The sequence below is a fragment of the Brienomyrus brachyistius genome, chromosome 1, assembly GCF_023856365.1.
Source record: "Brienomyrus brachyistius isolate T26 chromosome 1, BBRACH_0.4, whole genome shotgun sequence".
Lineage (NCBI taxonomy): Eukaryota > Metazoa > Chordata > Actinopteri > Osteoglossiformes > Mormyridae > Brienomyrus > Brienomyrus brachyistius.
The window spans coordinates 51,732,499-51,759,905 of NC_064533.1; the positions used below are offsets into that span (position 1 = coordinate 51,732,499).

General features: G+C 43.2%; 1 protein-coding gene across 5 annotated transcripts in view; it reads right to left on the reverse strand.

Moving 5' to 3' along the window:
• Positions 1 to 478: 478 nt before the first annotated feature.
• ncam2 (neural cell adhesion molecule 2) overlaps positions 479 to 27,407 on the reverse strand; it is a 217,943-nt gene continuing 191,014 nt past the window's right edge. Inside the window, exons 13-18 of one of the 5 annotated variants that reach the window (XM_049010811.1) lie at positions 24,987 to 25,106; positions 24,547 to 24,668; positions 20,450 to 20,627; positions 7,171 to 7,375; positions 6,102 to 6,221; positions 479 to 4,333 (exon numbers count right to left, since the gene is read on the reverse strand). In XM_049010811.1, the coding sequence (XP_048866768.1) occupies positions 4,219 to 4,333; positions 6,102 to 6,221; positions 7,171 to 7,375; positions 20,450 to 20,627; positions 24,547 to 24,668; positions 24,987 to 25,106 (860 nt within the window). In that variant the 3' untranslated portion in view covers positions 479 to 4,218. Of the gene's footprint in view, positions 4,334 to 6,101; positions 6,222 to 7,170; positions 7,379 to 15,643; positions 16,282 to 20,449; positions 20,628 to 24,546; positions 24,669 to 24,986; positions 25,107 to 27,407 lie in introns of those variants that run through there. The other 4 variants (XM_049010802.1, XM_049010822.1, XM_049010841.1 and 1 more) reach the window with 4 other exon arrangements.

Consider the following 27,407-nt stretch of genomic DNA (forward strand, 5'->3'; position numbering starts at 1 on the left):
TTTTAACCTCCACACTATGGCCCTCTTTCCGATGGGTGTAGATGGGCGTAAACTATGAGATGTCAAGCTCAGAATGTCCTGTGGCGTCTTTCTCTACACATATTCCTCGCACAGATTTTCAGACACAGACACAAGTGCTCTGAGTAGGCGCAATACTAGGTAAATTGTAACATCTAAATGCACTTTATTATATAAATTACAGGCCCATTTCCCGCAGTTTTAAAGGTAATTTTAGACAACCTACTATTTTAGCCCTTGATTTACTATGCATGAGGATAGAAGTTTTTTTTTCTAGCTGCGTTAAAAGCAGGTTTAAGTGTTATGTCATATGAAACTCTGGATTTCTTCTTAACTCCCTACCACGCTTTCATCGCCTTTTCCATTTTCCGGAAGCCTTTGGCCAACCATGATGAGAATAAAGTGTACTGCAATGGAAGCAAAGGGAGATACAGCAAGCAGGAATAAAAACGCCTGGAACTTCTCTGTTACAAGCATGTTTATCAGGACACTCTTATTTACAGCTCAGAATTACAGCGGACAGCTACTCTACACGCACAGTGGGGTCCACGTTACCGTCTCTCTGGGCAGGAACACAGCGAGTATCAAAACATCAGGACTCTCTGCGGAGTGGCGTTTGGAAAGCAAAGACTCATTTACAGGGGACAGGCGCGGAGGCGAAACCACCTCACAAATAAATATTCCAGAAAAGAATCAGAAATGATAGATTGTGTGCGCTGAGACTCTCAGTTAAACAATTCTTTAGCCACACTCTTGCGAAACCATAATGCTGACAGACTTATTTTTTGAAAAGGTTTAAAATGAAAACGAAAGAGTGGAGATGAACAAAAGTGGACATGCAAGCTATGGTTGTGAAGTGCAGAAAGGATGCATCTGTGTCAGTGTCAAACGAAATCTGCGGAAAGGCAGTTTTAGTAGAAATGTAATTCTTCACTTACACGTGGGTGTTTTAGAAGAAAACAGCAAGGTTTTGCTTAAGAATTACATTGTGATTTTTAAGAGTCTCTCTGGGTGGTCTTTGCTAATGGGAAGAAGATCAACCTGTAAGGACACGACAGGAAAATGACAGCTTCATGTGCTTCATGTATTTCGCCGGAGTGTTTTGCCTTATGATACAACAGTTTATGTTGTTTTAACTACAAACAAAATGAAGTCAGCAATGTTTGTCTATATTCCAAAAATATAAAAACAAAAAGCATTCGCTGAATGCACACCGCTGCACCAACTACATAATTATCTTTTTGTTTTCTTCATGAAGATTGCATTACATGTACAGAGTACTACATTTCCCATAATCCTTTTGACCATAACGTCATCTTTTACATCACAGCTCAGGTCAATGCTGTTCAAAGGCATTATGGGGCACATTATACCCCAAACCAGCAAACACTGTAGGTTTATATACAGTACAACATCAATATATCATTACAGTGGGCAAGACTGGAGCCAGGGAGCCTCATAATAGCAGGAACATCGTGTGCAACTCGGTTTTCTCCAATATGATGAAAAACCAGGAGGAAATATTTCCTTCTTCACAGGATGCAGACATATTTATGAATGGACTATGATATTGACTGACAAGGTTACTGTCTGGGTGGAGTCTTAGAGAAGGTCACTGTTCTAGTTATCATTATCAGTTTGTCACTTTGTGTGATTACTGGGTTGGGGTAACTGATGAAAGTAAAACTGTTTGTGCTAGGGACAAGAATCCCACCCCCAAAAAAAGAAAACCTAAATTGTCCCATTTAGCATTAACCTTTAAGGATAACATTGGAAATTCAAAGTACTCAAAGTACATTAACAATAGATTAATGCTGCGGTCTGCTGCAGGTTGACACAATAAATTTTCCTTCTCTGATCTCACAAACTCTGGGTCGCGTAGTAAAGACCTACGGAAACATTGCACAGTTCTTGCCATTGCAATGATGATGAGCTATTGACAGACATCCTGGAAAGAATGTATGGGCTGTTTTTGACCAGTCAGCGTCACAGAAATGTAAACGTAATAAATAAGCCACTGTAATTATGTTATTCATTTCCATGGGGAGTCACAGACCTGACGAGGACGATGTTCTCATGACATGCCGCGATGCACTGAAGGGTTTATAATTACAAATTTGGTCCCCGGTGTTTCGGGTAAAGGCCATGACAATGGACTGATCCAGGAGGAACCTGTTTAACATGGAGTTTCAGTAGCATTCAAGCACATGCATGAGGACTCTGTTCATAACACATTATGGCATGTTCATAATGCTTTATGAGGTCGCTTAATTGCCCATGCCAACTTAGAACTGACATTTAACATGGCACCGTCACGGCCCGCATTATTCATAACAATTCAGGGCTTCCAAGTTTGATAATAAAACAACCATATTTATGAATATCACATGTGCATTTTACTGGGTGTCGAATTCTTGAAACCCCCCCTCCCCAAAATACATAAAGTTTCACCAAACCAACAGTGCCAGCTTGTCAAATTCTCAAAAAAATCATTAAAATCATCACTGCCTGCCACAGAACCATGACTTCAAAATTTCAGATAAGCATGTTTGTGACAATGGGCTGATTAAAACTCTTTTACACTTAAGACCAAAGCAGAAATCAGATATCCTCTGCTTAGTATATATACAGTAATATTCCACTGAAAATAACTGATTTTGCTCATATTACCCTAGATTCTTCATACAAGTATATGAACAGAAAACACCAACAGACTGAATACATTTTTTGGTTTACATTATTCAATAATCTCTTTTAGTTTTATAAACAATCTTTTTATACAAATCTCATCATTGCGGGATATATTTATACATTTTTTTGTAATTCAGCTATTCTGAGAATTCGCTAGGTGAATGGTAATTTGGAGTTGACCTTCGCGACCAATGGGTGGACAGTTTGACTCAAAGGTCCAACTTCCACACTCCATGACTGGTTCAATTTCAACCTTTTGGAACCGGAAGTATGTTTCAAAAATTAAAATGCTTTATAAACACTTCAAGAGATAAGGCTGGCATGTTATTTATGTGTGCAAATTTATATTTATCGGTTAGCCAAATAAAAAGAGGAAGGAGCTGAAATACGTGAAATACGTTTTCATAAAAGTACAGCTACAATGTAGATGATATTATGTCTCAAAGGGGGAGGGACTCCCAGGGCTTAGGTGACTCCCCGACTCACCTCTCATTTTAATCAAAAGATGAAGAAGAAGCCAGAGGGGAATTTTGACCTTTTCTGAAAGATTTTCCCATGTGCCCGAGGATCCACGTGCAGGAACGGAGAGCAAAGCACGCACACAGACACCGGTTTGTGACATAATGGTTCAAACACAGCCATATAATTTGAACTCGTAAAAAAATAAATAAACGAGAAAAACAGATAGATAAAAAGCCATGTTACAGACAAACTGGATGGATGGGTGGGTGGGTAGCACAGATGAAGACACTGGGAAACTTCAACGGGAGAGTAACTAGGAGGAGTCGTGGACAAATGAGACATTATGTTGACGAGGCTCCAGCAATACAGTAACACAGGCAAGCAGGTTGATGTAGTGACTTCTCAGTGCCACTTACACACACTAGGGGGCGCCGACGTGCCCAGGGCGACGACCCCAAAAGATGAACGTAAAAGCGCTTAGAGAGAACCCTCAAGTGTGACTGTCCCCTGAAAGTGAGGCGGGCTTTTCTGGTGAAATCCATCCACCTGGATCCGTGGGAATCCGTGCACTAGATGGGGAGTCACTGATTGCCCGGGGGCTGCCCTCTGTCCAAACGGGAGGGGGCAAGGAGGGGTTGTCCAAAAATGACCAAATAAATTCCCACGGGCACCCTAGCACTTGTCAGTGCCGTTGACATTGCATGTGCCCCTATAGCAGAGGAACAAAAGACACGGAAGCAACAGCCAAAGCTAAGGAAAAAAACAAAAATATAAACAGATACCAAACAACATGTGCCATCTACTTGTGGGATCTTCCGACAGAATCACCATCACAGCCAGATGTATCCCAAAACAATCGGTGGTGGTCAGTTTCCATCCGTATTTACACACTGCATCCAGGGATCCCTGACGTACAGTATTTCTTAAAGGACGATATATTTTTTCTTTTATTTTTTTTTCTCAATTTCGTTTTCTCTCTTTTTCTCATGGTTTTGGTCACAGGGTAGCTTGCTATGATTGTTTTTGTGCGGCCGAGGGGCTCCCATATTACGCTTTGCTGTCATCTTCCTTTGTCTGGATGCTGCCGTCGCCGTGAACTTTGATCTCGATGGCGTCCGTCTTGAGCACGTCTTTGCCATTTTCCTCTTTCAGCGGCAGCTTCCTGTCGGCAAAGCATTGAAAGGTTTCACCGCAGAGCCACAAGTGACCTCCCCCCCCCCTCCTGATACTACCCCATAGATAAAAGATACTTAAATACTAGCTGGATACAAGTCAACTGAGAAAATAAACCTTTTCTTGTCTAAACAGAAGCCATTTTGGAGACAGATTATAGTATAGATATATAACAGAGAGAGTGCCCCCAGCGGCAGAGGCAGAGTAATTTAACACTGAGGGTGTTAACTGTGTTAGATCAGAGCTGCCGGTCTCGCTGAAAGCATGTGTACAAATAAAGTGAATTGCCCTTGGTGTCTTGCCCGTCAATAATGACTCTGTTTGGCTTGACACTCAATAAAGGTGTTCTTCCTGAGTGCGGGCCATTATGATTATGATATGAATAACGTTTGTAATTATGATTATGGAGATCAGTCCACCTCGCAAGGGGTGTCCAATTTAAGTTCCCCCCCCCCCGTCGGGTAGCCCGATCAGTGTTTCAGCGGGCTCTGTGGATTGGCTCTTGCTTTGACTCTCTGTGCCACATCTGGCTTCATAATTGATATCGACTGCCAAGTCTGACACAGTCCTGAGTATCAATAAATGGGAGCGAAAAATGAGTGAAGCAGAGAGAAGGAAACACAGATAAATGTACTGGATGATATATGCACACTTTGTTTTGATTTATTTTTTGCTTTGCATTTCATTTACACCTGAACAAACGGGTACAAACAAGGATCCTAGGAAAAGAAACTGGTTCCGTACCATTACAGCTAATTTCCACCACCTCCCCCAGCCCCCACCCCAAATGATCAGGTGATCTGAGGCGGTCGAGAGGAAATGTCGGTGAGTGTTGGAATTGCAGAGTTATCATTGATAGCCGCTGGCCACTTTCCAGTGAAGGAGCAAGGACAAGAGGAAACCAGCAAGTCCATTTAAGCAGCTGTCGATGTCCTCATCTGGTGGCCAGTGGCAATTTTTTTTCCTGCAGTAGCTACATACCCAATTCTCCCCTAGACAGAATGTAGAGTTTTCTGTCATGATCGTGGAAACGTTGCACTAGCATTAGCCTTAGCGCATGTAAGCTAACCAAAGTCATTCAACTCGAAACAGCAAATTTTTAACAGCAGGAATGCAACCTGCCGTGTGCAACGTTGCAAATGGGCTTCTTATGGAAATCAAGCTTTCATCCAAAGTGGGTCCCTAGTGAGTGGGGGTGCTCTTTCATACATGTGCACCTTATCATTAACTCATGTTAGCCAGCTGAAGTCATTTGACTCAAAACGGCTAATTTTCAACGGCAAGGATGCAGCGAGCTTCTTAACAAGCTGGAAGCGGTCAGCAAGTCGGGCTCCCATCTGAAGCAGGCGCTGTGCGAGTAGGCGGTCCACTCCTTAATAAAGTACATGTGCACATTAGCGTTAGTGCGAAGTCATTCGACTTGGAAACAGCCAATTTTTAACAGCAGGGATGCGGAACGCCTTCTTAACATGTCGGAAGCTATCAAGAAGTTGGGTTTCCATCTGAACTGGGCTCTGTGCGAGTAAGGAGGTGTTCAGCTCCTTCACACATGTGCACACGTTAACCGGGTGAAGTCATTCGACTGGAGGTGGTCCGTTCCATTGTACATGTGCGTTTAGCCATGCTGGGAGCGTGTCCTTCTGCACCCTGAAGTGACGTGACCGTCGATGGCCGTCTGCGTGCTCTCTGAGTCTGGCGCTGCTAGTTCCTCTATCCAGCCAATCGCCACGAGGCCCAGGCAGAGAGGCGGTCCTTACTCTGGCTCTGTCAGAGGTGTGGTCTCATTGGGCTCGTTCACCGGGCTGCCGTCGTCCGGATTTGTTATTCGCTCCTCTTCAGTTCGCATCTCAACAATGGGCTCCTTCGACCCATCGCCCCTGCACACGCACGCGCGCAAACACACACGCAGGTCCGGCCGTACACACGCACATGCACGCACACACACACACACGCGCGGGGATTAGAAGCCAAACTACACCGCAGACAAATAGAAGAAAAAAAGTTTAAGGGAAGGAGTAGCTCCTATCTCCCTGAGGTGAAGGAGGGGAGTGGCGGACGCCTCATGATGCCGAATTATCGGACCGTTAGGTATCTCCGAGCCGCTGAATTGAACTTGTGTGTTTGAGGGGGGTGGGGGTGGCATGAGGCTCTATCGGAGCGTGGCGGTATAGGGAGAAGCTGGGGGGAGTGGGTGGGGGGAGGTTAAAGATACTGCTAATTTTATGCTTCTCACGCTACCCTGAAAAGATCCCTGATGGCACGTGGCTTGTTGCCTGGGCTTGGGGCTGTTCTTAAGGAGGGTAATTGAAATCATCCTCAGCACCAGCCCAGACATATAAATACCACAGGAGCTGGGGGGGAGGGGGGGTGCAAACTTGCTGCCTTGATTTCTTAATCATGTCAGTGGAAGATGTGAGCGAACACAGACGGGACTGATCTAGGGATGGGTGTATTAGGGAGGACAACCAAGGCATGAAGTCATTACAGCCTGATGTACTCCTGAAAGCCTGTGAGATATTTTCTTCAGTAATTTATATAATGAGCCGTTCAGTATAATCATATAACCACAAAGGGTGAAAAATGACAAGGCACAATGGATATTATGAATATTAAAATGGAATCCAGGACAATAACAACGGCAGTAAAATTACATGTAAATATTCATAATAAAAGATTGACTTTTATAGTAACAATTTTTATGGGATTTGTGGGGCATTTCTTTGGGAGTGAAGGTGGCTGAGAAGTATGTATAGCTAAACACATTAGAGGTGAGTGAGCATGGCATTATGGGAAAAGGAGTGAGGGGCGGGGGGTGGAGTCACTCACAGGTAGGCCGCCTTCCCCTCCTCGATGTCCTTGCTCTTTCCGCTGGTGGTGGTTTTCTTGCTGCACAGCTTCCTGGTGATGCACATGAGCAGGCCACACTGCCTGAGGAAGAAGCAGCTGACGTCCACCACGACCAGGACCAGCAGCAGGCCGGCCAGGCCTAACCCCACCACAGCGCCCAGACCCAGGCCACTGAACAGGGAGTCTGCTGAGACAGGACAGTGTACAGAGGTCACCACCCACCCAATCACATGGCTAGCTTCTCTCTCCCACCAACCACAACCAACATCACCAAAAAAACACCACGGTTTGCTGCCCTACCATGGCAAATACCAGAACCTCTCTCGTCAGCAGGGCGTCCTATCACCAGGACCATGATGGACATCTTTACTGAACTTGTGTTGTTCATTTCCCTAGTCAAGAAGACCTGGACTGTCCTTGAGTGTTGATAGAATACGTCAGAGGTATTTTTCTGTATGAGCTAGGCCTAAATTTTAAGTTTTAAAGGAAGCAATTTAAATTTTTTTGTAACTTTCAGGCCATCTTACTCCATTAAGCTTTTGCTTGTACAAAATTTCTACTTCCCTTGGGATACAGATCCATTAGGGAAGGACACTAATCAGAATCCAATGCGGTTTCTCCCAAATCCACAACTGGCTCACACTCTGTTGGGATAAGTTACACCATGAGGACGGAACATCTGCTGATCCTGGAAGTGTCGGTCTTTCTTTCAATGTACTTCACCCAAAATTCATTGCAACACCCACTGCATCACAGAGCTGATCCATGTAATTCCATCAGCAAAAGAAATTGTTTAATACTCAGTTCATAGTTTTGATTCTGTTAACGATTTGGTTAATAATTTATTTACGATCCTATTTTTGGGCCCTTGATCAAGGCCCTTAACCCTCAATTGCTCCAGGAACTGGCTGACCCTGTACATCGCTTTGGATAGAATCATCTCCTAATTAAATAAATGTTCTTTTTTGTGCGTGTGATCTTTCTGCTGTGATGAAATAACGGGTGAAGATTCCCTTCGAAGGGCTGACTCCAGGCTTGATGTGAAAACAACATATGTCCCTCTTATCCGTGACAACCGCAGGGGGTGCAAGTCCCCTTCCGGCCCCTTGCGCTAAGATTCTGCTCACGTGCTGTCGGCTTCAGGAGGAAATCAGGAAGGAGGCGGATGGTGGGGGGAGCTGCCAGTTGAGGTCCCTGTGAGGGCCTCGGTGACAGAGGTTAAACAAGTGGCAGCCGCGGAGAACACAAGAGCTGCCGCTGCAGGGTGAGCGATGGCTGGCCAGGGGAGGCGGGCCGCCCCCCTGCAACCAAATCAACCACTCTAACATGCGTGTGCTAATAGGTCAGCGCTGCTTTTATTCCAAGTACTGGACTGCAAGGTGAAAAAAAGGTATGCACTCAAATAAATAAAATAAGATAAAAAACGCCTGGCAAAATTGTGCTTTGCTGAAGTTGGGCAGTCTCGTGTGTCACATAGACATTATCAGGCTGGAGGCGGGGCATAAAATGCTGCTGGCTTCCCATGCTGTAGTACCCAAGGCTTGAGCTGAGTGTAATTAGCAGGTAAAACAATATAATGTACAGCATGTTCCAGAACAGTAGACAGAAGTACTGCATTCCTGAATCTGAGATGAATGAACAAAAACATGAATAATATGCAATTTATTTTGCAGCCCTTGATATATTACACCTATCTGTGGTCTTCAGCTTTATACGTATAAAATGTATTCTTCTGTCTTTCCTGTATACTTTACCTTAAAGTAAAAAAAAAAAAAAGCCCATCATCCAAGTGAATAACCATGGAAAGATCCGATTTGGAAATATTATCTTGATTTTCAGAAATTGTTCTTTGCATGATTTCATATTACTGCATAAATGCAGCTTCTAAATAAAGCTGAGACTGTTTACTGTTAAAATTTTTACAGATTAAAATCACTTTATGATTAAAGATGAAATGATTAATATGTTGTTGCCTTGGTCAGTGATTTGACTCATTTTCACCATCTTTAGTCATCAGCCTCCCACTGATGGTGACACATTGAGCAAAGCAGGTGAAAACAGCGACTGTTGCATTTTTGAACGTGTTTGTCAAGGTTTGTGGGCTTAGTGTGCTGGTGCATGGAGATGGAGGCTCTGTTTTCGTCTTACATTTTGCTTCTCTTAAAGACAGCCTGCGTTATGTCTCCTGATAGCTGCTGCTCTGAATTTGTTTTGCAGACATATGCAAAGGAGGGAAATTGGCTTAGCTGAGAGGAAGCTAAGAGGAGATGTGTAAAAATAACATGAGTTTGTGGTGGAAGGGGCATGGATTTGATAGCAGGAACGTGGCTGTTCAGAATGCAACATTCGGGTTAGATGTATTTTGATGTGAGGCAGCCAGCTTCACTGGAAATATTAACATGAATCCAAAACGTTATTTAGTCCAACCTGAAAGAGTCCAGGCAAATTTTACACTGGCAACACTTTACTTAAAGCAGTTATCATAATGAATTATAGCTACATTAATAATGCTTTATAATGCATTCATAACGTATTATAAACAGGGCTACAAGTAGTTATACATAGGCATAGCACATGTTTATGATGTATTATAGATACCCTCATAATGCATTTTAATGGTCAATATAAGCCATTATAAAGCATTATGAAGGTATTTAGAGTGCATAATAGATGAGAACTTCATAGAGCTTTTCTAATGTATAATAAACATGGCTATAATGTGTTATGCCTCTTTATAAGTAGTTATAGCTGTGTTTATAATATAATATCTGATATCTATAATGCATTATACACGAATGCTTTAAGTAAAGTTTAAATTTCTATAATTTAAGTCAGGCAAATGAATTATCTTATGTAAGGGAATCAGCTTTGTGTATTTACCTCCATCAAGGTTTAAGCATTGGTAATGATGGGAATTACCAGTCTACCTTGTTTAAAGCAAGGTAGGTTTTTTTTAAGCAAAGCTGCATTTGGCTTGTGATGCGTTAAGCTAAGGAGCTGTTATCCTGGATATTTTCCAGATGGTTATGAAAGCACAAGCCTCAAGGCACAACATGATTTCCCACAAATAGAGCAGGAAGCTAATTGCCTTATCTGCCTCATCTGCCGAGTAAACAGATTCTTTCCAGTGTCCATTCGGGAGAAAGTTTGCTCTGATTACCAATCAGAATCCCTTGATTTGGTTCCTAAGTGTAATATCACAAAATTTCATTGTGGGTACTGAAGAGGCAGACACTCGCGCAGTATGGTCACCATAAGCAGTTTTTTAGATGAGTTCACGCCCCTTCAGGCGGCCAGAACAATCGATGTCCTGCAATGGCGCACAGTTACATCAAAACATTCCCGGAAAGGAAAGCAATCGAGCAGCTTGTCATCTTTTTTTATCTCCAACTCTGAATGGAACAGCTAAGTGCTTTGTGCAAACCGTCAAGGCGGCTGTATAGGGCAGGAAAATCCTGAAAATTAAAAAGAACATACAGCAGGTCTTTATACTTTACAAATGGAAGGGGCTGAAAGATGTGTGACGGAAATGCACAGTAAGCTGTCCTGTAGCCAACAGAAATTCTTGTCCAGCAGGTGTTTGATAGACGACCTTGTTCCCAAATGGATTTAGCGAATCCCAATTTGAGAGCAGAGATTTGTTTAGGGCGGGAGAAGCAGAAAATACGGCATGATAATAATATTGTTCTAGCAAAACAGCTTGTGAGTTCACTTTCGATTTGTTTTTTTGAAGTTTGGAATTACCATGGAATACCGAAGTATCTCCTGGGATGAACCATTCAAAGTGTTCAATTCATAAAACTGATCCGGAAACGAAACACTGGTTGTGTGACAGACAACAAGGTCCCCAAAAACCATTACAGGCAGATAGATGTTTTTTTGCATTGCAGCTGTTCAAATTGAAAAAAAGAGAAAGCTGACCTCAAACTCACACCTGAATCCGAAGTATACAGGCTACATCTCTTCATGAATATGAAACAGACAGAGGCTCTTCCCAGTAAATACAGTACAAGACTATAAAACAGAACCACCAACAACTCAACCTGGGACTTGCTTGTGACTTAAACAGAGATGTGATGCTTGAAATGTAATGCCTTTTAAATCCTGTTGACGGAGTAGTGGTTGTGATTTATAGCAATTTACGTCTACAGGGTACAGTAAAAAAATTGTTTTAGAAGAAGTCAAGTCGAGAAGTACTAGGAATCAAAGCCAGAGTAAGGCATGGAACACCACGACAAAATTAAGATTTATTTTTATGCAAATGCCAACTTATGTAGATTAATAAATGGCCGTGTAGACATGTAGTGTGTTTAAGAGACAGTAGGTAAAATCCAGAATGTGGTCAAAGGATGGGAATGATCCTTGGCATCCGTGTGTCCCTGAATCATCCATCTTTCACCGCTTGACCTCTCTGCCCTCCAAGTTGGGCCTTTTGAATTTCCCATCATCCCCGGTTGCTACGGTGTCAGCATCAGCTATATTTAACATCATTTAAAGTGGGTGAAAACTTACACCATATGGTCAGAAGACTCCTTTCATTAGATATGAGCGTTTATAATTGGGATCTGGTTGATTAGGGCTAAAAAGTAATATCAAGCTTAGGCATAATTGCTTAGGGACGATTTTGCTGCTATTTGGCCCTGGACCACAGAGATTTTTTTTTTTGAAATACCAAATGGTTTTTGCGGTCTGTCGTTTGCCGTTTTCCACTCTTATTTTAATAGCTTGTAATTTTACCTGATCTCATGTGAGCCTGTGATTTTATATGGCTGCTGCATCAAGTACTTTGGGAATTGTTATGTTAAGGGGGCTAAATAAAAAATTTAGCTGAACGGGACGACCCTGATTTGAGAGTGTGGGTGCTGGCCGAGGCTTCAGTCAAACAGCATCAGCTGGTGCGATGGCTTTCTTTTTGGTTCGGTGACGAACCATCAGGCATAGAAAATTAAGCGGTTACATGGCAAGGGGAAACCAGCAAAGGCTAAATGCAGTCTGAGTGCTACGATGGTTCTTATTTGTTAATGTTGATTGACCATCAGCCCCATGCTGACAGAAGTCCCAGTTTATGGAGCCCAGCTGGATCTGATTGTACGAGTCAGAGTCTTCAGCATAAAAGCGATCACATAAGTAGTTTTAACAGCAGAACAACAAGCGAAGGCTAATGGCGATTAGCCTTTCCACTTTCCCGCTCGACACTGCGTGAGGTGTGCTCTTCTTTGTGTGGGCTTTTACAGCTTGATTTTTCCGCCTCTTATGCCATTTTCTGTCCGCTATTCATTATTAAAATCGGCTTCCTTGTGCCTTTCCGCCCATCTGGCCTGCCCAGGAAGCAGGGCCTGTGCGACATCCCTCCACTGGCCTGCATCGTGACACACCAGTTTGCCAGACAACAGGAAAAGGCCAGCGTCCTTCCGTCGATGTAATGCTGCCGTGAAACACGGTTACCCGCATCGCTAATCCAATAAGTCTATTGTTCAGCAATTGTGGAGCCAGGTTGCAGAAGTATTAACATCATCAAAGTGCACTTACAGCCTTAAAGTGACGGAGTGCCGTGGTACTTGACTCGATTTAAATAAAGCTTTATCTAGATTCGGCTGATTTGGTGGACAATTTAATGAGGGCAATTTTACAAAGTCCCATTTTAGGAGCTCAAAGTGTATTTCCTTTATGGGTTGTACTTGTTTCTAGCTCTGTTGATGCATGTGGGTAGGTCTAAAAATGCATCCAATGGGACATCACATAATCTAATAGAATCTTCTGGTAAATAACCTAGTCTGGAAAATTAATCTTAATGTGAACAGTCTGGTTCGATAGGATGTCTCCAGCCATTTCCTTCTCTGGGTTCATGTTCAAAAAGAGTACACGCTTCACATCATATGGAAAGAGTTATTTAAGATTCACTTCTAATTATTAGATTAATAATTGTGATGCTTAAATGTCGCACTACAGAAGTGGACGGAATTAGCCAGAGGCATTTGTCAGTCCACTGGGGTGTAGCCCCCATACTGCTCAGTGATTCATCAGGTAACGGTCACAGGAGATGTACTGTTTCGGAGATACAGCACATGTAGAACTTTCTAGAATTCGGTGAAACCTGCTGCATGTCATAATGTCATCCTAGGGGTTAAGCTGCCTCAGAAGAACTCTTCATGAATAATTAGAACATGTTCAAAGTATTTGATGGTCCCAGCGTTTCCAGGACCATTTGGTGGGGTGAGTTTACTGATGTCGATGAGAATCTCACTAAGAGAATGTCTCAGACACAGACCTCCATAACCCTTTTGCACCTCCCCTTGTCAATCGAAAAGAAGCAGGAAGTGGATTGCAGGTGCTGAAGATTAACCCCAAGCCTCATCACACTGCCTGCTCTCCCTGGCAACTGAAAATGGACAATGAATTGACACGGTGAAAAACAAATCAGTAACACTTTACTAAAAGCCATGTTTTAGTCATCTATAAGCATATTCATAACAAATAATAAAACATTCAAGATTTGGGTTAGATTTCTTATCATATGAGGCAGCCAGCTCCACTGGAAATATTATCATGAATCCAAAACGTTATTTAGTCCAACCCGAAAAAATCCAAGCATAATTTTACATTGGTAACACTTTGCTTAAAGCAGTCATCATAATGCATTATAGATACATTCATAATGCTTTATAATGCATTCATAAAGTATAATATACATGGCAATAAATAATGATCAAAATAATATAAATATTTTAGCCATCTGTGTTATGCATTATGAATGCTTTATGAAACTCTCATCTATAATTTATTACAGATAAATTTATAATTCATTATAATGGCATGTATACTATACGTACTAAGGATGCTTTGTGCTGAATTATAAAGGTATCTATAGTGCATTATACATGAGAGCTTCATAAAGCATTCATAATGCATAACACGCATCGCTATAATGTGTTATCCCTTTTTTGAAATATTTATAGCCATGTTTATAATGCTTTATGAATGCATTATGTTGAATAACTAAAAATGTGGCTTTAAGTAAAGTGTTGCCAAATAATCAATATCAAAGTATTTTCTTCCCATTTTGAACATCCATCCATCCATTTTCCAAGCCGCTTATCCTACTGGGTTGCGGGAGGTCCGGAGCCTATCCCAGAAGCAATGGGCACGAGGCAGGGAATGAGGCAGGGAACAACCCAGGATGGGGGGCCAGCCCATCGCAGGGCACACTCACACACCATTCACTCACACATTTAGCAATTTGTGATTTAGCAATTTAGCAACTCCAATTAGCCTCAGCATGTTTTTGGACTGTGGGGGGAAACCGGAGTACCCAGCGGAAACCCCACGACGACATGGGGAGAACATGCAAACTCCACACACATGTAACCCAGGCAGAGACTTGAACCCGGGTCCCAGAGGTGGCAGACAACAGTGCTAACCACTGCACCACCATGCCGCCCCCATTTTGAACATTCCTTTTCAAAATCAAACCAATTTAAGTTAATTTGCAACATATATTACTCTCAACACTCTTTGCGTTACACCAATGCCCACTATGGGAATGTGAGAAACGCTCACTCAGGCTGTTTTGGTTTAAATATAAATTGATATGGTGGCACACATCAAAGTTCAATTACATTACATTCACTTCAGCTGAAGAATTGCATTATGGGAAATATCAGCACCATATGTAACAATGCTGCAACAAATGAGAAGCATGTCGAAGAAAGACTTCTCATTCTAAAAAGTGAAATATAAGCATACATATTATACCTCAAATTAATGTGACATGTACTTGGTATTTACTGTCATATAAACATACATTTTAAGCTCTAAAGAGAGTGATATTAAACATCAGTGTTATAAATATGAACATTTGAATTCCATAGATATTAAATGGTATTTCTGGCTGTGATTGATTGTTTTGATATAGTGCTGATGTGCATGATATTAGTAGGACTCATAAGTATATAGAAAATGAAATGTCATACAAAACAAATATAGGCCGTCTTGATTACTTGTGAAATGCAATACAGGATTCATCGTTCCATTTGGACTATTAATTTTACCAGCTACAGCACATATATAAACATATTAATTAGAAATCGTTTTTGTTGGCATAGAAATATTCCTTCATTATTTATTACTCCAAATCAATAATTAAATCTGGGGGAAGGGGCACCTAAACAGACATCATAATATATATTCATATGCAGTATTTTCATAATCACGATGATAAGCATTTTCCTATTTGCAATGTTTCATAACACACACATCACACGCATGTGTTTTAACTGCATCTTAAAGGCAACCATATAGAAATCCCCAAAACCATGTCTGATCCCAAAATCTGTATACATTTATATTACCCAAACCAAATCAAGTGTAGATGAACTACCCATGTAATGCTTGAATTGAATCATGCTCAAGTCAGATGTATGGAAGCTGAGAGGGTTCCAATAAGTGTATCATTCCAAAGGGCTCTTTTTCAATCAGTAGTTTATTTTCATTTTGATGATGTATGAAAGTCAGACATTGCAAAACACACAAAGTGGTCTTCGGGGACAGTGGGAGGGGCCATGGGAGACAAATTTGGGACAAAGATGGACGATTCCAGACAGGGTGGGGGCTAGGATTGGGGGTGTGGGCTAGGAGATCTATATCATGTCCACCAATGGCTGCCTGAAACAAGGAGTAAGCACCTGTGCCTTGGTGGGGGGAGGGGGGGGGGTGGAGACAATGACACGACAAAGGGTCCCCAAATCATACACAAGTGATGTGGGGGAGATCCGTCCATCTTGGCTTACATACGGTAGATGCACTCATAGACAAACACACACACCTCCTCAAAATCCACAGCCACACATGGGCTGCCGATGCAGAGCTCTCGGGATGTACAGCAGTCTCCATGTGGATGACATTCCCTACAGGGGTGAGAACAGGAATGCTGCATGGAGTCTCCATGGAGAGAGTGGGGTGAGGGGGCACATCAACACTGACACAAATGGCACGCGAGGGACAGGGCCAATCCGATGATGGCCGCAGCTCGGACCAGGTGCCAGGTGGGGGCGCCACTGCGTCCGCTCTGCTGGGGATCGCAACATTCATCTACTATGGGGCAATGAATTGGGGAGCAGGAGGGTGCGGTGATGTTAAGGAGTTATGCAGTGAAGAATCACAGTATTGGAGAAATAGAAATAATCACACAGCAGATAGAAGACACATCATGGAGAACAGCAACATGTAGCATGAGCACCATACAATGGGCAGTTTGACAGCAGTTACATTTCATGCACGGCCATATCAGGTGAGGATGCATGTATTAAATCATAATAAAAACGAGATACAGGTTTGTGGGAACATTGTGGAAATTGGAATCAAACAAAAGTACAAGACCAAATGTTGACACCGGAAGTTCATCAAAGGATCAACAGTGAAATGTTTTGAAAAAAGCAGAGTTCGAAACACAAATCACACAAAAACAGAAGGCAGCGTAGTAAACAGCGATTTGCATTTCGTTGGGTAGATAGAACAGGGTTAATTACAAAATTGGGGGAAAGGCAGACATATTTTGATTTAGGAATATGGAAAAAACAAGACATTGAAAAGGGAAGCGGGATAACACAGCAATCATGGGTGTTTATTTTCAAGTGGGGTTTATAAAAAAAATAGAAAGGCAACAGGTTTAGTGGTTGTTCAATGAGAAACAAAGAAGCCGCAGCCATTTGCCGTGGTGCCGGATGCGATGCATTATTCATCAGGAGGTAAGAGAAGCGCAGGATGGTTTGGAGAGAAACAGCGGGGGCACAGACGATGGGAGGGCGTGAATCAGCAAGGGGGGGTGGCGGGGGCGTGAGAGAAGATACACAAATGAAAATTGATTAACAACACGAGGAATGACAACGATCACACGCAGTGCATTGACACAGATAATGTATGACTACTGAGTTTGCACAGACACACACACACACACACACACACACACACACCTATCCTATACTATCCTAATGGGGCCTGCTCATTCACTTCTATGGGAAAAATGCTAACGCTAACTATGACAACCTTAACCCCCACGCTGCCCTAACTATAACCATAAGTAACCAAGCAAAATAAGTTTTTGCATTTTTAGTTTTTTCATAGCAAACACTGATTTTTATAAAATTGAGTTTTCCCTTATGGAGACCAGGAAACCGGTCCCCATAAGGGAAAAAAAATGGATATTTATTACGTTATGGGGACATTGTGTCCCCATAAGGATAGGTATACCCACTCACACACACGCTCACACACACACGCACACACTCTTCCTGTCACATCCACTCTCACTTTACTGCAGTTTATGATTCTTACCATCAGCGATTTTAGGTTTAAACTTTAAAGAAGTGGATTCCTTCCCCCTGCGAGGTTGTGTCCGTCATGTATATGTATCAGGCTTTACCGTTCTTTTGGGGATGAAGGTAATGCACTATGTACACACTGGGATACTCCCAAGCTCCAGCTTAAAAGTTTCTCCCCCCGATTAAAGAGCACCTTACATGAGGGGTTTTGCTTCCACCGGCTTTATGGATAAAGAGACAGGAAAGGCTATCTCTCATGTACTGCCGAGATGAATCAAAGTCGAGATTCCCTGTCTGTCCTCCTCCCAAAGGTCTCCTGAGCTTCGGGCCATGGTGCGGAGACTTAATGAAAGCAGACAGGCAATCGCGTTTAAGCAAACTGCTACACGGACTCGCTCTCTGTTAGAGAAGCAGGCTGGACGTGAAGCGGCCGGTGCACGACAGAGATACCGGCTGCACTGGCAGTCCCAGGGGCCCAGGTGTGGCCTTCCATCAGACACAAAGCCTTCTGAACCACATCTACACCTCCTCTACGAATGTGTCGCCGTGTGCAGTTGGGTGAATTTTGAAAATGCCGCAGTAAATAAGCTGCGTTAAGCCCCGAAGAAGGATAGATGTAAGAATGCATAGATGAGGGGATTCAGCCCAGAAGAATGACACCAAATCCCTGGTCTCTGACTGTGCCGGACAGCTCAGTGACATTTTTGCTGTAAGGCACAGAAATGTTATGGTGGAGTATTTGAAGCAGCTATCATTAACAGAAGGGGTCTGTGGCTGAATCTGAAAGGTTTTGGGTTTTAATGCTGCTGCTGGCATAATATAAACTTTTGGACCCTTGAGCAAGGCTTTTAAGGCTCAGTCGTACCAAAGAAGGTGGCTGTCGCTATTCTCTGGCTCCAAGTTTTCCTCACTTCGGACAAACCTGAGCACTAAACATGTCAATGAAACAAATGTTTATATTATAAATATTCAAAATACATATAAAGCTTTGGAAAAAATGAAGAGACCACAGCAAAATTTTTCAATATGGGTATGTGGCTGTGTAAAATACAGTATACCTTCTCTTTTTGCAAACTCCAACCAATGCTTCACATTCTTGAAGGGCTTCTTCTTCACTTGATGGGTCTTCAGTCCTGCTTCTAGGAGCCTGTTTCGAGTTGCCCTAGCAGTGCACTTCACACCACAATTTGTTTCCCATTCTTTTTGAAGGTCACTTCAGGCATCATCTCAGCCATTAGAAAGTTGCTTCTCCCCTCTACCTGGATGGTTTTTGGTTATTGTTTGTGTCTCCTGCTTCGCCTTGTTCTTGTGTACTGCTGTCTTACAAACTTTGAGCCTGGAAGAAACCTGCTGCTCAAGCTAGCCGTCTGACAGTAGAACCCGGATTAAACCAGGATGTAAAAAAACAATTTTTGCAAAAAATATGGAGTGGTCTTTTAGTTTTTTTCCAGAGCTGTATATGCATTTAATGAATCTGCTACATATAAAAGCTGTAACATCTGATTTTCCACACATAAATTGCTTCATAAACATGCATTAGCGGGCTTTGAATTCACTAGTCAACAATTTAGCTGTGAACTACCATCGATGGCAAATTTAATTGCTAAGTCACCTGTGTCATTCCTGTTATGAAAGATTGGCACTCCCCTTCTCTGACAATGGAAGCAATGATTGCGTTGGGCGTTACTACCTGTCTGACATATTCTGCGTGTGAAGCATTAACATTAACTTTCTGTCCATCCTTGGGTCACTTTCCTTCATTTCTCTCCTGTGTTTGTATCCCAGTACACACACTGGCATGCTGACTCCTTTGTGTGCCTTCATAGACAAATTCCTGATTTTACACACACATTTTACACATAAGCAGAGGTAGAGAGTTCAAGCACATAGTACAAATCTAGACCAATATTTTTTATAAGCATAAAGAACCACAGTCACAGTGAACTCAACAGGTCAGGTGGAGCAAAATCTTGGTCTGGATTCGTACTTTCTGTATCTGAACTTTGTACCTCTGCACGTAAGTAACTAAAGCAAGGACTGGGGTGGCATGTAATATTTATAACTCAGAGGAAGGTTCCCCTTGAATATTTTGGGGTCAATGTATTGCGTCGACTGGATTATTACACTGACCCTGCTGGGTCATGGTTCCCAATCTGAAAATCTCCAGTATCTAACATATTAGATACTGCCAGTTTCATCCACAAGACTGGATTTATACTCCAGAGAAACCAGCCATGGAGAGATTCCAACAAATAAGACCTTCTGCTTGGTGTATTCAAAGTACAGAATAGCGGAGATAAATCACGTTAGCCTGCCGGTATTTCTCCACCTGCGAGGAGTGAGTGAAAGAATGGAAATATCAGAGTGCAAGGCTCGGGAATCAAATATTCAATACTTGGGGTAATCCCACACAAGCAACAGGTGCGCGGAATATGGCAGGATTTCCCCTGCGGTTCCTCTGGCAGCGTATAAATAACCTGAAGCATGATACAGAGAGCCAGCTTGGCTGAAGGAGGAAACCTCAGTGACATACACCCACTGGATAATTGCTGCCATTTGGCAGGCGCTTATGCAACAAAGTCGACTGATACTGTTGGCATTTTGCAGCAAAAAAATATGATATAAGAGCAGCAGGACAAAGGAGATGGATCTGCGGTGAGCATTTGGAAAAGCTACCACGAGAGGTTTGCCTACGGGTGCCAGCTGGCCGGGTCCGCGTGGGGCTAACAAGAAGAGAAGCTTAAAGACGTCGTCAAGGAACTGTACTCTTTATTGAGTCAGCCCATGAGTCCCATATCACCAATGAGGCTTGGGCAGGGCGTTGGGCATCATGGGACCACCACTGCATTAGTGGTTAGAGGCTCCTTTCCTCGCCAACACAGAGGGCTACTAAAGACAACTGGAGGATGATAAGAAGAAGAAGAAGATGGACATTTGCATACCCGTGATGTCAGGCTTCTGTGGCATGGAGAACTGGTAGTAGTTGGGCTTCGAAAGACCCTTGACGTTCCTGGCGGTGATTTCAACCTCGTAGCGTGTGTTCCACTGCAGGTGCGGCAGAGCCACGAAATCGTTCACACCGGGAACCAGCTTCGTCATCCATTGCTCCTCTTTCTCTTGCTGAAACATGCAAAAACAGCCGGCGTTACCTCATAACCCGAGCCCCCCAAATCGCTCTATCGTCATAATATTTAAAAATACATTGCAACATATTTCAAGGCATTAAAATGCATCTACAAGGGTCTTACATGGTCTAGGAATAAACCGATTAAAGTAAAACAATTTTTTTTGGCTCTTCCTCCAAATCTGTTTGGTTTGCTGGTGAACCAGAGCCAGTACTGGAGGGCATATGGAGCAAAGCAGTCCATCATGGTGGACTCACGGTATGCGGAACCGAGAGTCTCTACATTTAAACAGATTGCTTTCAGATGTAGGAGGACAGAAAAAGCCCACACAAACACGGAAAGGGTCAGGAAACTCCAAGCAGACAAGCTGGTAGTGGATTCAAACCCACAACCCGCTGGTGTCTTACCCAGAGACACATACATATACTGCATGTGTGTATATATATATATATATATGCATGCACACAAACACATACACACATACTATATATATGTATAAAGTTTATATTTATTTTTATTTATATATATATATATATATATATATATATATATATATATATATATATATATATATATAAATAAAGTTGTAGTATATATACATATATAGTGTATATACGTGTGTGTGTTATATATATATAATTGTTATATAACTTAAGTTAATTTTACAGCTATCGTGTTCAGTTGACATGCACACAGTGCTTGTGTAGGTTTACTTCAGACTCCTTTTCCTCTCTGTGCCGTTGTTCTGGCATTTTCTAAGGAGTGACAGAAGATGTGGAAATAATCGCATTGAAGATGAAAGTGTTCTATGGGGGAAGAATGCTGTCTGGTTCCTATTCTTCGGCGCAGAGTAGCTTGCTTTTGGCTGGCTCAGGGGCTGAAGCGGCAAAGCCTTTCTTTACCTTCACCGTTCAATCCTTAATCCTGTGAGTTTGCTTCACATCGAGACCCGGCTACGGTTCAACATGCAAAGTGGAGATGGCGCCCCCCAGCTGCCCCTCACGGATTCAGCCACACACATTAACTGGCGTTGCTAAAAAGCTACTTTCTGTACTGCCTTTCATACAATATTTTCATTCTGAAATATTGAAGTGCCAGAAAGGACGAAGTGAACGTTTACTGCCTCATCTAGGTTCCCCGCAGGCTGTTCCCCATGTCTGCATGGAGGGAGCAAAGCCACTTCCATATATAAACATCTTTCACTGTGGCTGCCATTAAACCAGTGCTTATATGATGACTTCTCAGCTGAGGCAATGCGATAACCACTCCGTGATGGAGAAAATTCACGCTGAAGAGAGACGTGTTGGCACGTGAGGAATCAAAGAAAAACTTGGGAACAGACCAAATTATTATCAACATGATTTTGTACATACATTACATATTTTTGTTTCATCTAAGATGTGACATTCACCTTGGGAGCCTGTGCTAGACGTCCTCAAAAGCCGGTAAATCTTGTTTGGAGGCAACTTGAGGAGAATCAAATGGATTTTATTTCCTATGTTGTCATGTGTAAAGTCAAAGGCTTTCTTTTTTAGTTGGCTATTATCAAGGGATCTCAGAAATATATTAAAGTCTGCATTTCAGAGAGGGTTCTTAAAAGGGATGAGTGTGCGCGTGTGTGTGTGTGTGTGATTAGGTTACAGTGCATGTGCAAGAGAGTGGTAAGAACCTTAGAGCTATTAAATTGTTGGCCATATAATGAGCATGACTTGTTGAAGCCCTGTATTGGAGACCAAGGGCCTTGTTAAGGAGACGGACCAGACGGGAGGAAGAATCAACTGCTGGACGGAGGTACAGTAGCCACAGAGGCGTCCGTCACACCCCCAGGGACCGGAGAATCCAGACGTATCGGATATCACCCAAGGCAGGAGCCCGCTGCTGTCTCGCTTTATCTCTCTCTCTCACCCCCATACTCCATTTCTGTTCTCGGCCTTATTATCAGTCTTCTACAGTTCCTCTCTCTCCTCTCAACAACTCGCTCACCCTTTCTGGGGGACAATATGCCACCCTCACCCCCCATCCGGAGTTTTAATTTCCGATTCGCAGCAGACTGAACGAAAAAAAAAATGCTTCAGCGATTACGGAGAGGGAGGCTCGGATGCTCCCCAGGGAGGATCGGCGCAGCAAACGGACGCCTGTTTTGTTGCGCAAATATCTTCCACTCGTGACACACATGCACGTGTCTGTCCCAATGTGTCGGGGGGGGCGCAGGAAGAGCAGCCTGGCGTGTACCACAAAAATGCGGATGTTAATCACGTCCCTTACTCACTGCCATTCGGTATTCCTTCGCTTGCCATACGCCGATAATGTTGTGCCAATTAAACCAAACTTCGGCAGCGGCCTGTGTTGGGAAGAAATGTATTTTTTTATTATTCTCCTGCCGGATGCTGCCTTATCCAGGATCCGCTTACTTTTGACAGGCGAAGACAGAGACAGCTCCGGCTAATTTGCGTCACGTTAAAAAGGCCCTCCGATTTTTTAAAGGTACGCCTCGATGTTTCCCGGAAACCTGGTTGGGCTCCGGAACCCATCTCCGTTTGCGGGCATCAGGCCCACGCTGATCCCTGACAGCCGTGCTATTACACAATTAATTACCTATTTCATTATACTGCAGAAAAAAGTTTTTTTTTCGTTCTTGCCAGGATATTTAAAAATAGATTATACATCAGTGCATACTGTGCTATTAATTCTTTTTTCCCATTTATGCTCATTCCGTGATAGGTGTTGCGTGACTGATCAAAAGCAAATAATTCATTTTGGTCTGCTCCTGCTAGATGTCTGGGACTTTTTGAAAGACAGCCTCTCCTGTCACGCAGACTGCAGTTTAACTGGAGGAATGTCATTAGTCGGCTGTGACAGGGAGCTCCGCCGCGGCAGGACGGATTTGGCCTCGTCGCCGCCCGCTTTGCCGGCTTCTTGATGCTGCAGGTTGGAGGGGACCCTTGGCATACCGCCATTTTCTTTTCAGGTTCAGTCAGTGCCGGCCAGAGACCATGTGGCACCCTAGGAAAGCCTCACCAACCAATTTCAGTTTGTTTTGGACAGTGTGCACTCCTTCTCACGGCAGGGGGTCGGGGGCTTGCTAGGGGGATGGGGGCACCACTAGTGGCATGGGTGTAAAGTAACAAAGTACAAGTAAGTTGTTTTTTTCTGAATTGTTACTTTACTCGAGCATTTAAAATTGTTGCAGCTTTTACTTTCACAATTTTTAACTCCGATACATGAGGCCACTCACCTAATTAAAAACTATTTGCAAAAAGCATGCAGCATGCCTCAATGTAGATGTACAAAGCAGAATTGTATATCTTAATTATCATTATTAATGTCAAGTTTCACCCCTGCCACGTCAGTGGCCTTCCGCTGTCACCAAGCTACCTACAAACCGCCTATTTTCTCCATACTGTGATGCACTGTAACATACTATGCTACATTCAAGCCTGTTGTGAGTGAATTTAAAATGATAGGTCACATTTTGTTAGATTTGTTTGATCTAAATGTGTGGTAATTTTTACTTTTGATTCTTAAGTAGTTTTAAAACTAGGTATTTTTTTTACTTTTACCCGAATAGCATTTTACTGGATGACTTTTACTTGAATAACATTTTAGTGGTATCAGTACTTTTACTTAATTATGAAAGTTAAACCCTTTTTCCACCAGAGGCCAGAAGGTGGCACTCTAGGCAGTCACCCATGACTCCTAATGGACGGAATGGCACTGCCTTCAATCACATACCGCATGATATTTTGGAATTTACACCCGTCACATGCAAGGCAGACTGATATTAGTTAAGGTACTTAGCAGATACCTTCTTCAGAGCTATCTGGTTAGTAGGAGAATGGAGTTGTTTTGCTGGTGGTGTCCTGAGATGTAGTTGTGTGCAATTATGTACATCCAGGTGGCCACTAATGACTCACCGTCCTGTATTTGACAATATACTCCACGATTGGCATTCCTCCATCATCCTGCTTGACCAAGAGGAGTCTGTAGACCTTCCCCACACCCCTCTGTCCATGGACCACAGGAGGGCTGGGTTCTCCTAGACATGCAACACGAGGGGTTAAAATGACGAAAGCTGCTTACTGGCTGGATGGTGACAGCTGTGTCAGATGAAACTCTCACAGCATTAGACAACCAGGCGGGACCACAGCTGAAAGCTGACTGGTTCCTGGAGTATACGATCGCCTGTCACTCATCGATTAAAATCGCATCATTGGCTAATGATAATGTTCGCCCTTCTGTATGAATTATGGCCCCTCTCATATTCCTACCTTTAAAAAAATCCTAGAATAACCATGTCCCTCATCAGACACATGCAAATGCACACACACTTGGCCTGAGTATCACAAGGACTCACGGATGGGCAGGGTCTGGAAGCTCTCCACGTAGCTGAACTCCCCCTGCCCTTTTCCATTCACGGCAGCCACCCGGACCTCGTAGGTGCTGTTGGGCTCCAGGTCAGTCAGCTGCACCATTGCTGAAGCACAGGGCAGAGGTGGGGAGGGGTGGGGTGGGGGGAGAACAGTTAGTATCAGAAGAAAGTGGTTCCCACACACACCACGGATAGCTAGTTGGCAAATGTAGCGGAAGCAGATTCGGCGAGCTCGTTTTCAAAGTGACAGGAAAAACCGCTCAATAGCTCTTCAGCCAAGATATTCTGCACCTAATCTTTAGAGAATTCGATCATGAAAATGTAAATGTTTCCAAAGCAATTACAGTTACAAAATGCATCTTCCATGCAAATGGCAGCACGACGTATGGCTCTGTTACGCTTCCTCGGGATAAGAGGGCTTGTCTTTATCCACAGATTCACGCATCACATACAGACACTCACACACCCTACCCACACACACGCACATTCCACGGATTTCACACAACCATCCTCTGAGTGAAATTCTCCGGAACACCGATAGTGCAGATGTGTCTGGATCCAACATCCCCATGGTGTTCCCACAAAACCCGCACAAAGCCAGCATTAATCTGCAGACTTCTGCAGGCACTTCACACATGCTGTGCGCATAATTGTTTGTACATAATCCCCCTCTCCGTTGCCTGCCCTCAGCTCACTGCCATCTTTTTGATGACATTTATCTGCTAATATCACATCTGACAGTCTTCGGTTACACATGGCGAAATGCAGCCTCAGAATCAACGACCTGATCTCATAAAGAAAGGCAGAGCATCCCTCATGCATACAGATGTGAGTTTTATTGAAATGGCTCCTTTGTGCCCTCAGATTCCCTTAATTTCTCAATATGCATGTTGTTCTGTGGGGCACTAATTAAACTTGGCAACTTTTAAAGAAGTGTTGTGTTCATAGCAGCCAAGCGTTAACTCTTGGGACAGGAATTCAATATGCGGCAGATAGTTTCGCTCTCTTAGGGTAAAAGCTGTCCGAGAATATGTATGTAAGAGTATGTGGATGGTGGTACGGCTTTATAGAGTAGGAAAAATTTGATCATATGAGAATGGCATGCAGACTTACACAGGATATATAATTTGTGAAGGTAAGGGTGTGATATGAGGGTGGGGGAGTATGTGACTCAGTGCGTGTGATCAGAAGGTCGCTGGGTTAAGTCCCATGCTCAGCAAAGTAGCTACATCTCTGTTGGGCCCTTGAAGATAAATGGCTGCCCCAGTACTCAGATCCAGATCTTCGCTCTTACCTGTATATGTGTGAATGCCTAAGAAAGAATGGGATATGTGAGAAAGACACATTCCAGTGTATTGCTTCTTGTCTCAAAATTAGCTTCACTTTGTTAATATATTCGCTGTGGTGATAATGCATTGTGGGAAATAAAGTGGATATTTTAGGACAAGAGGAGTATGCAAATGGTAGAATGGCTACTGTAGGGTTGTTTTTTTTCAGGAGAGGGGGGCAGTCTGCCCTTAGTGGAGGAGTATAAGTACCTGGGGGCACAGTATAAGGGAATTTGGAATTAATGGTGGATTAGTTCGCTGGTGATAAAGTAGTAGCTAAGCTGTCGATGAAGGTTGTGGTTTACTGGTCAATCTGTGTACCTGTTGTGGCCAAGAGCTCTGGGTAATGACTGAAAAGAGAAGGGTCCCAAAGTGCAACTGGCTGAAATGAGGTCTTTCCACAAACTCATTCTTTGTGACAGGGTGAGAAGTTCAAAGATAAGGAGAAACCTTGAAATAGAGCTGTCGCACCTTTGGACTGAGATGAGCCACTGGAGGTATCTGGGGCTGAACAGGAGACCACCTAAGGGAGCTTTTCTGGACAAGTCTCATTGGGCGAAGGCCTCAGGGCAGACCGGGGCCGGAGGGGCACTATATACCCCAGCTGTCTTGGAAACATCTGGGAACCCCCCCCCAGAACAAGCTAGCATCTACAAGCTGAGGAAGGCGGGTTTATTCTGACCTCTTAGTATGCTAACACAGTGACCCCCACCAGGAAATGTGGTGAGATAAATATGAAGACAGAGAACGTGCTTTCTGTGGTAGGAATTGAGTAGGTGGGAAACAGGATGGGTATTTTAGTCCATGAGAGCCATAGGTAGATAATCACTGGACGTAAGTATGGTATGTTAGCAGTAATGTAGCTCTTTATGACATAAGTTCCGTATGGTGGTAGTAAGGTCGTTTCACTAGGTTAATGAATGCATTAAATCACAACCTGCTTTTCAGATTAATGTATCTATGCTAAGTGCATGTACAGTAGCCATGTCTTACTACATGCCAGCTTCCCATCCCACCATATTCTGCCAGGGCATCCTGTCTAAGTTTGTACTGTCTGTCACTAATATTTGTAACGGCT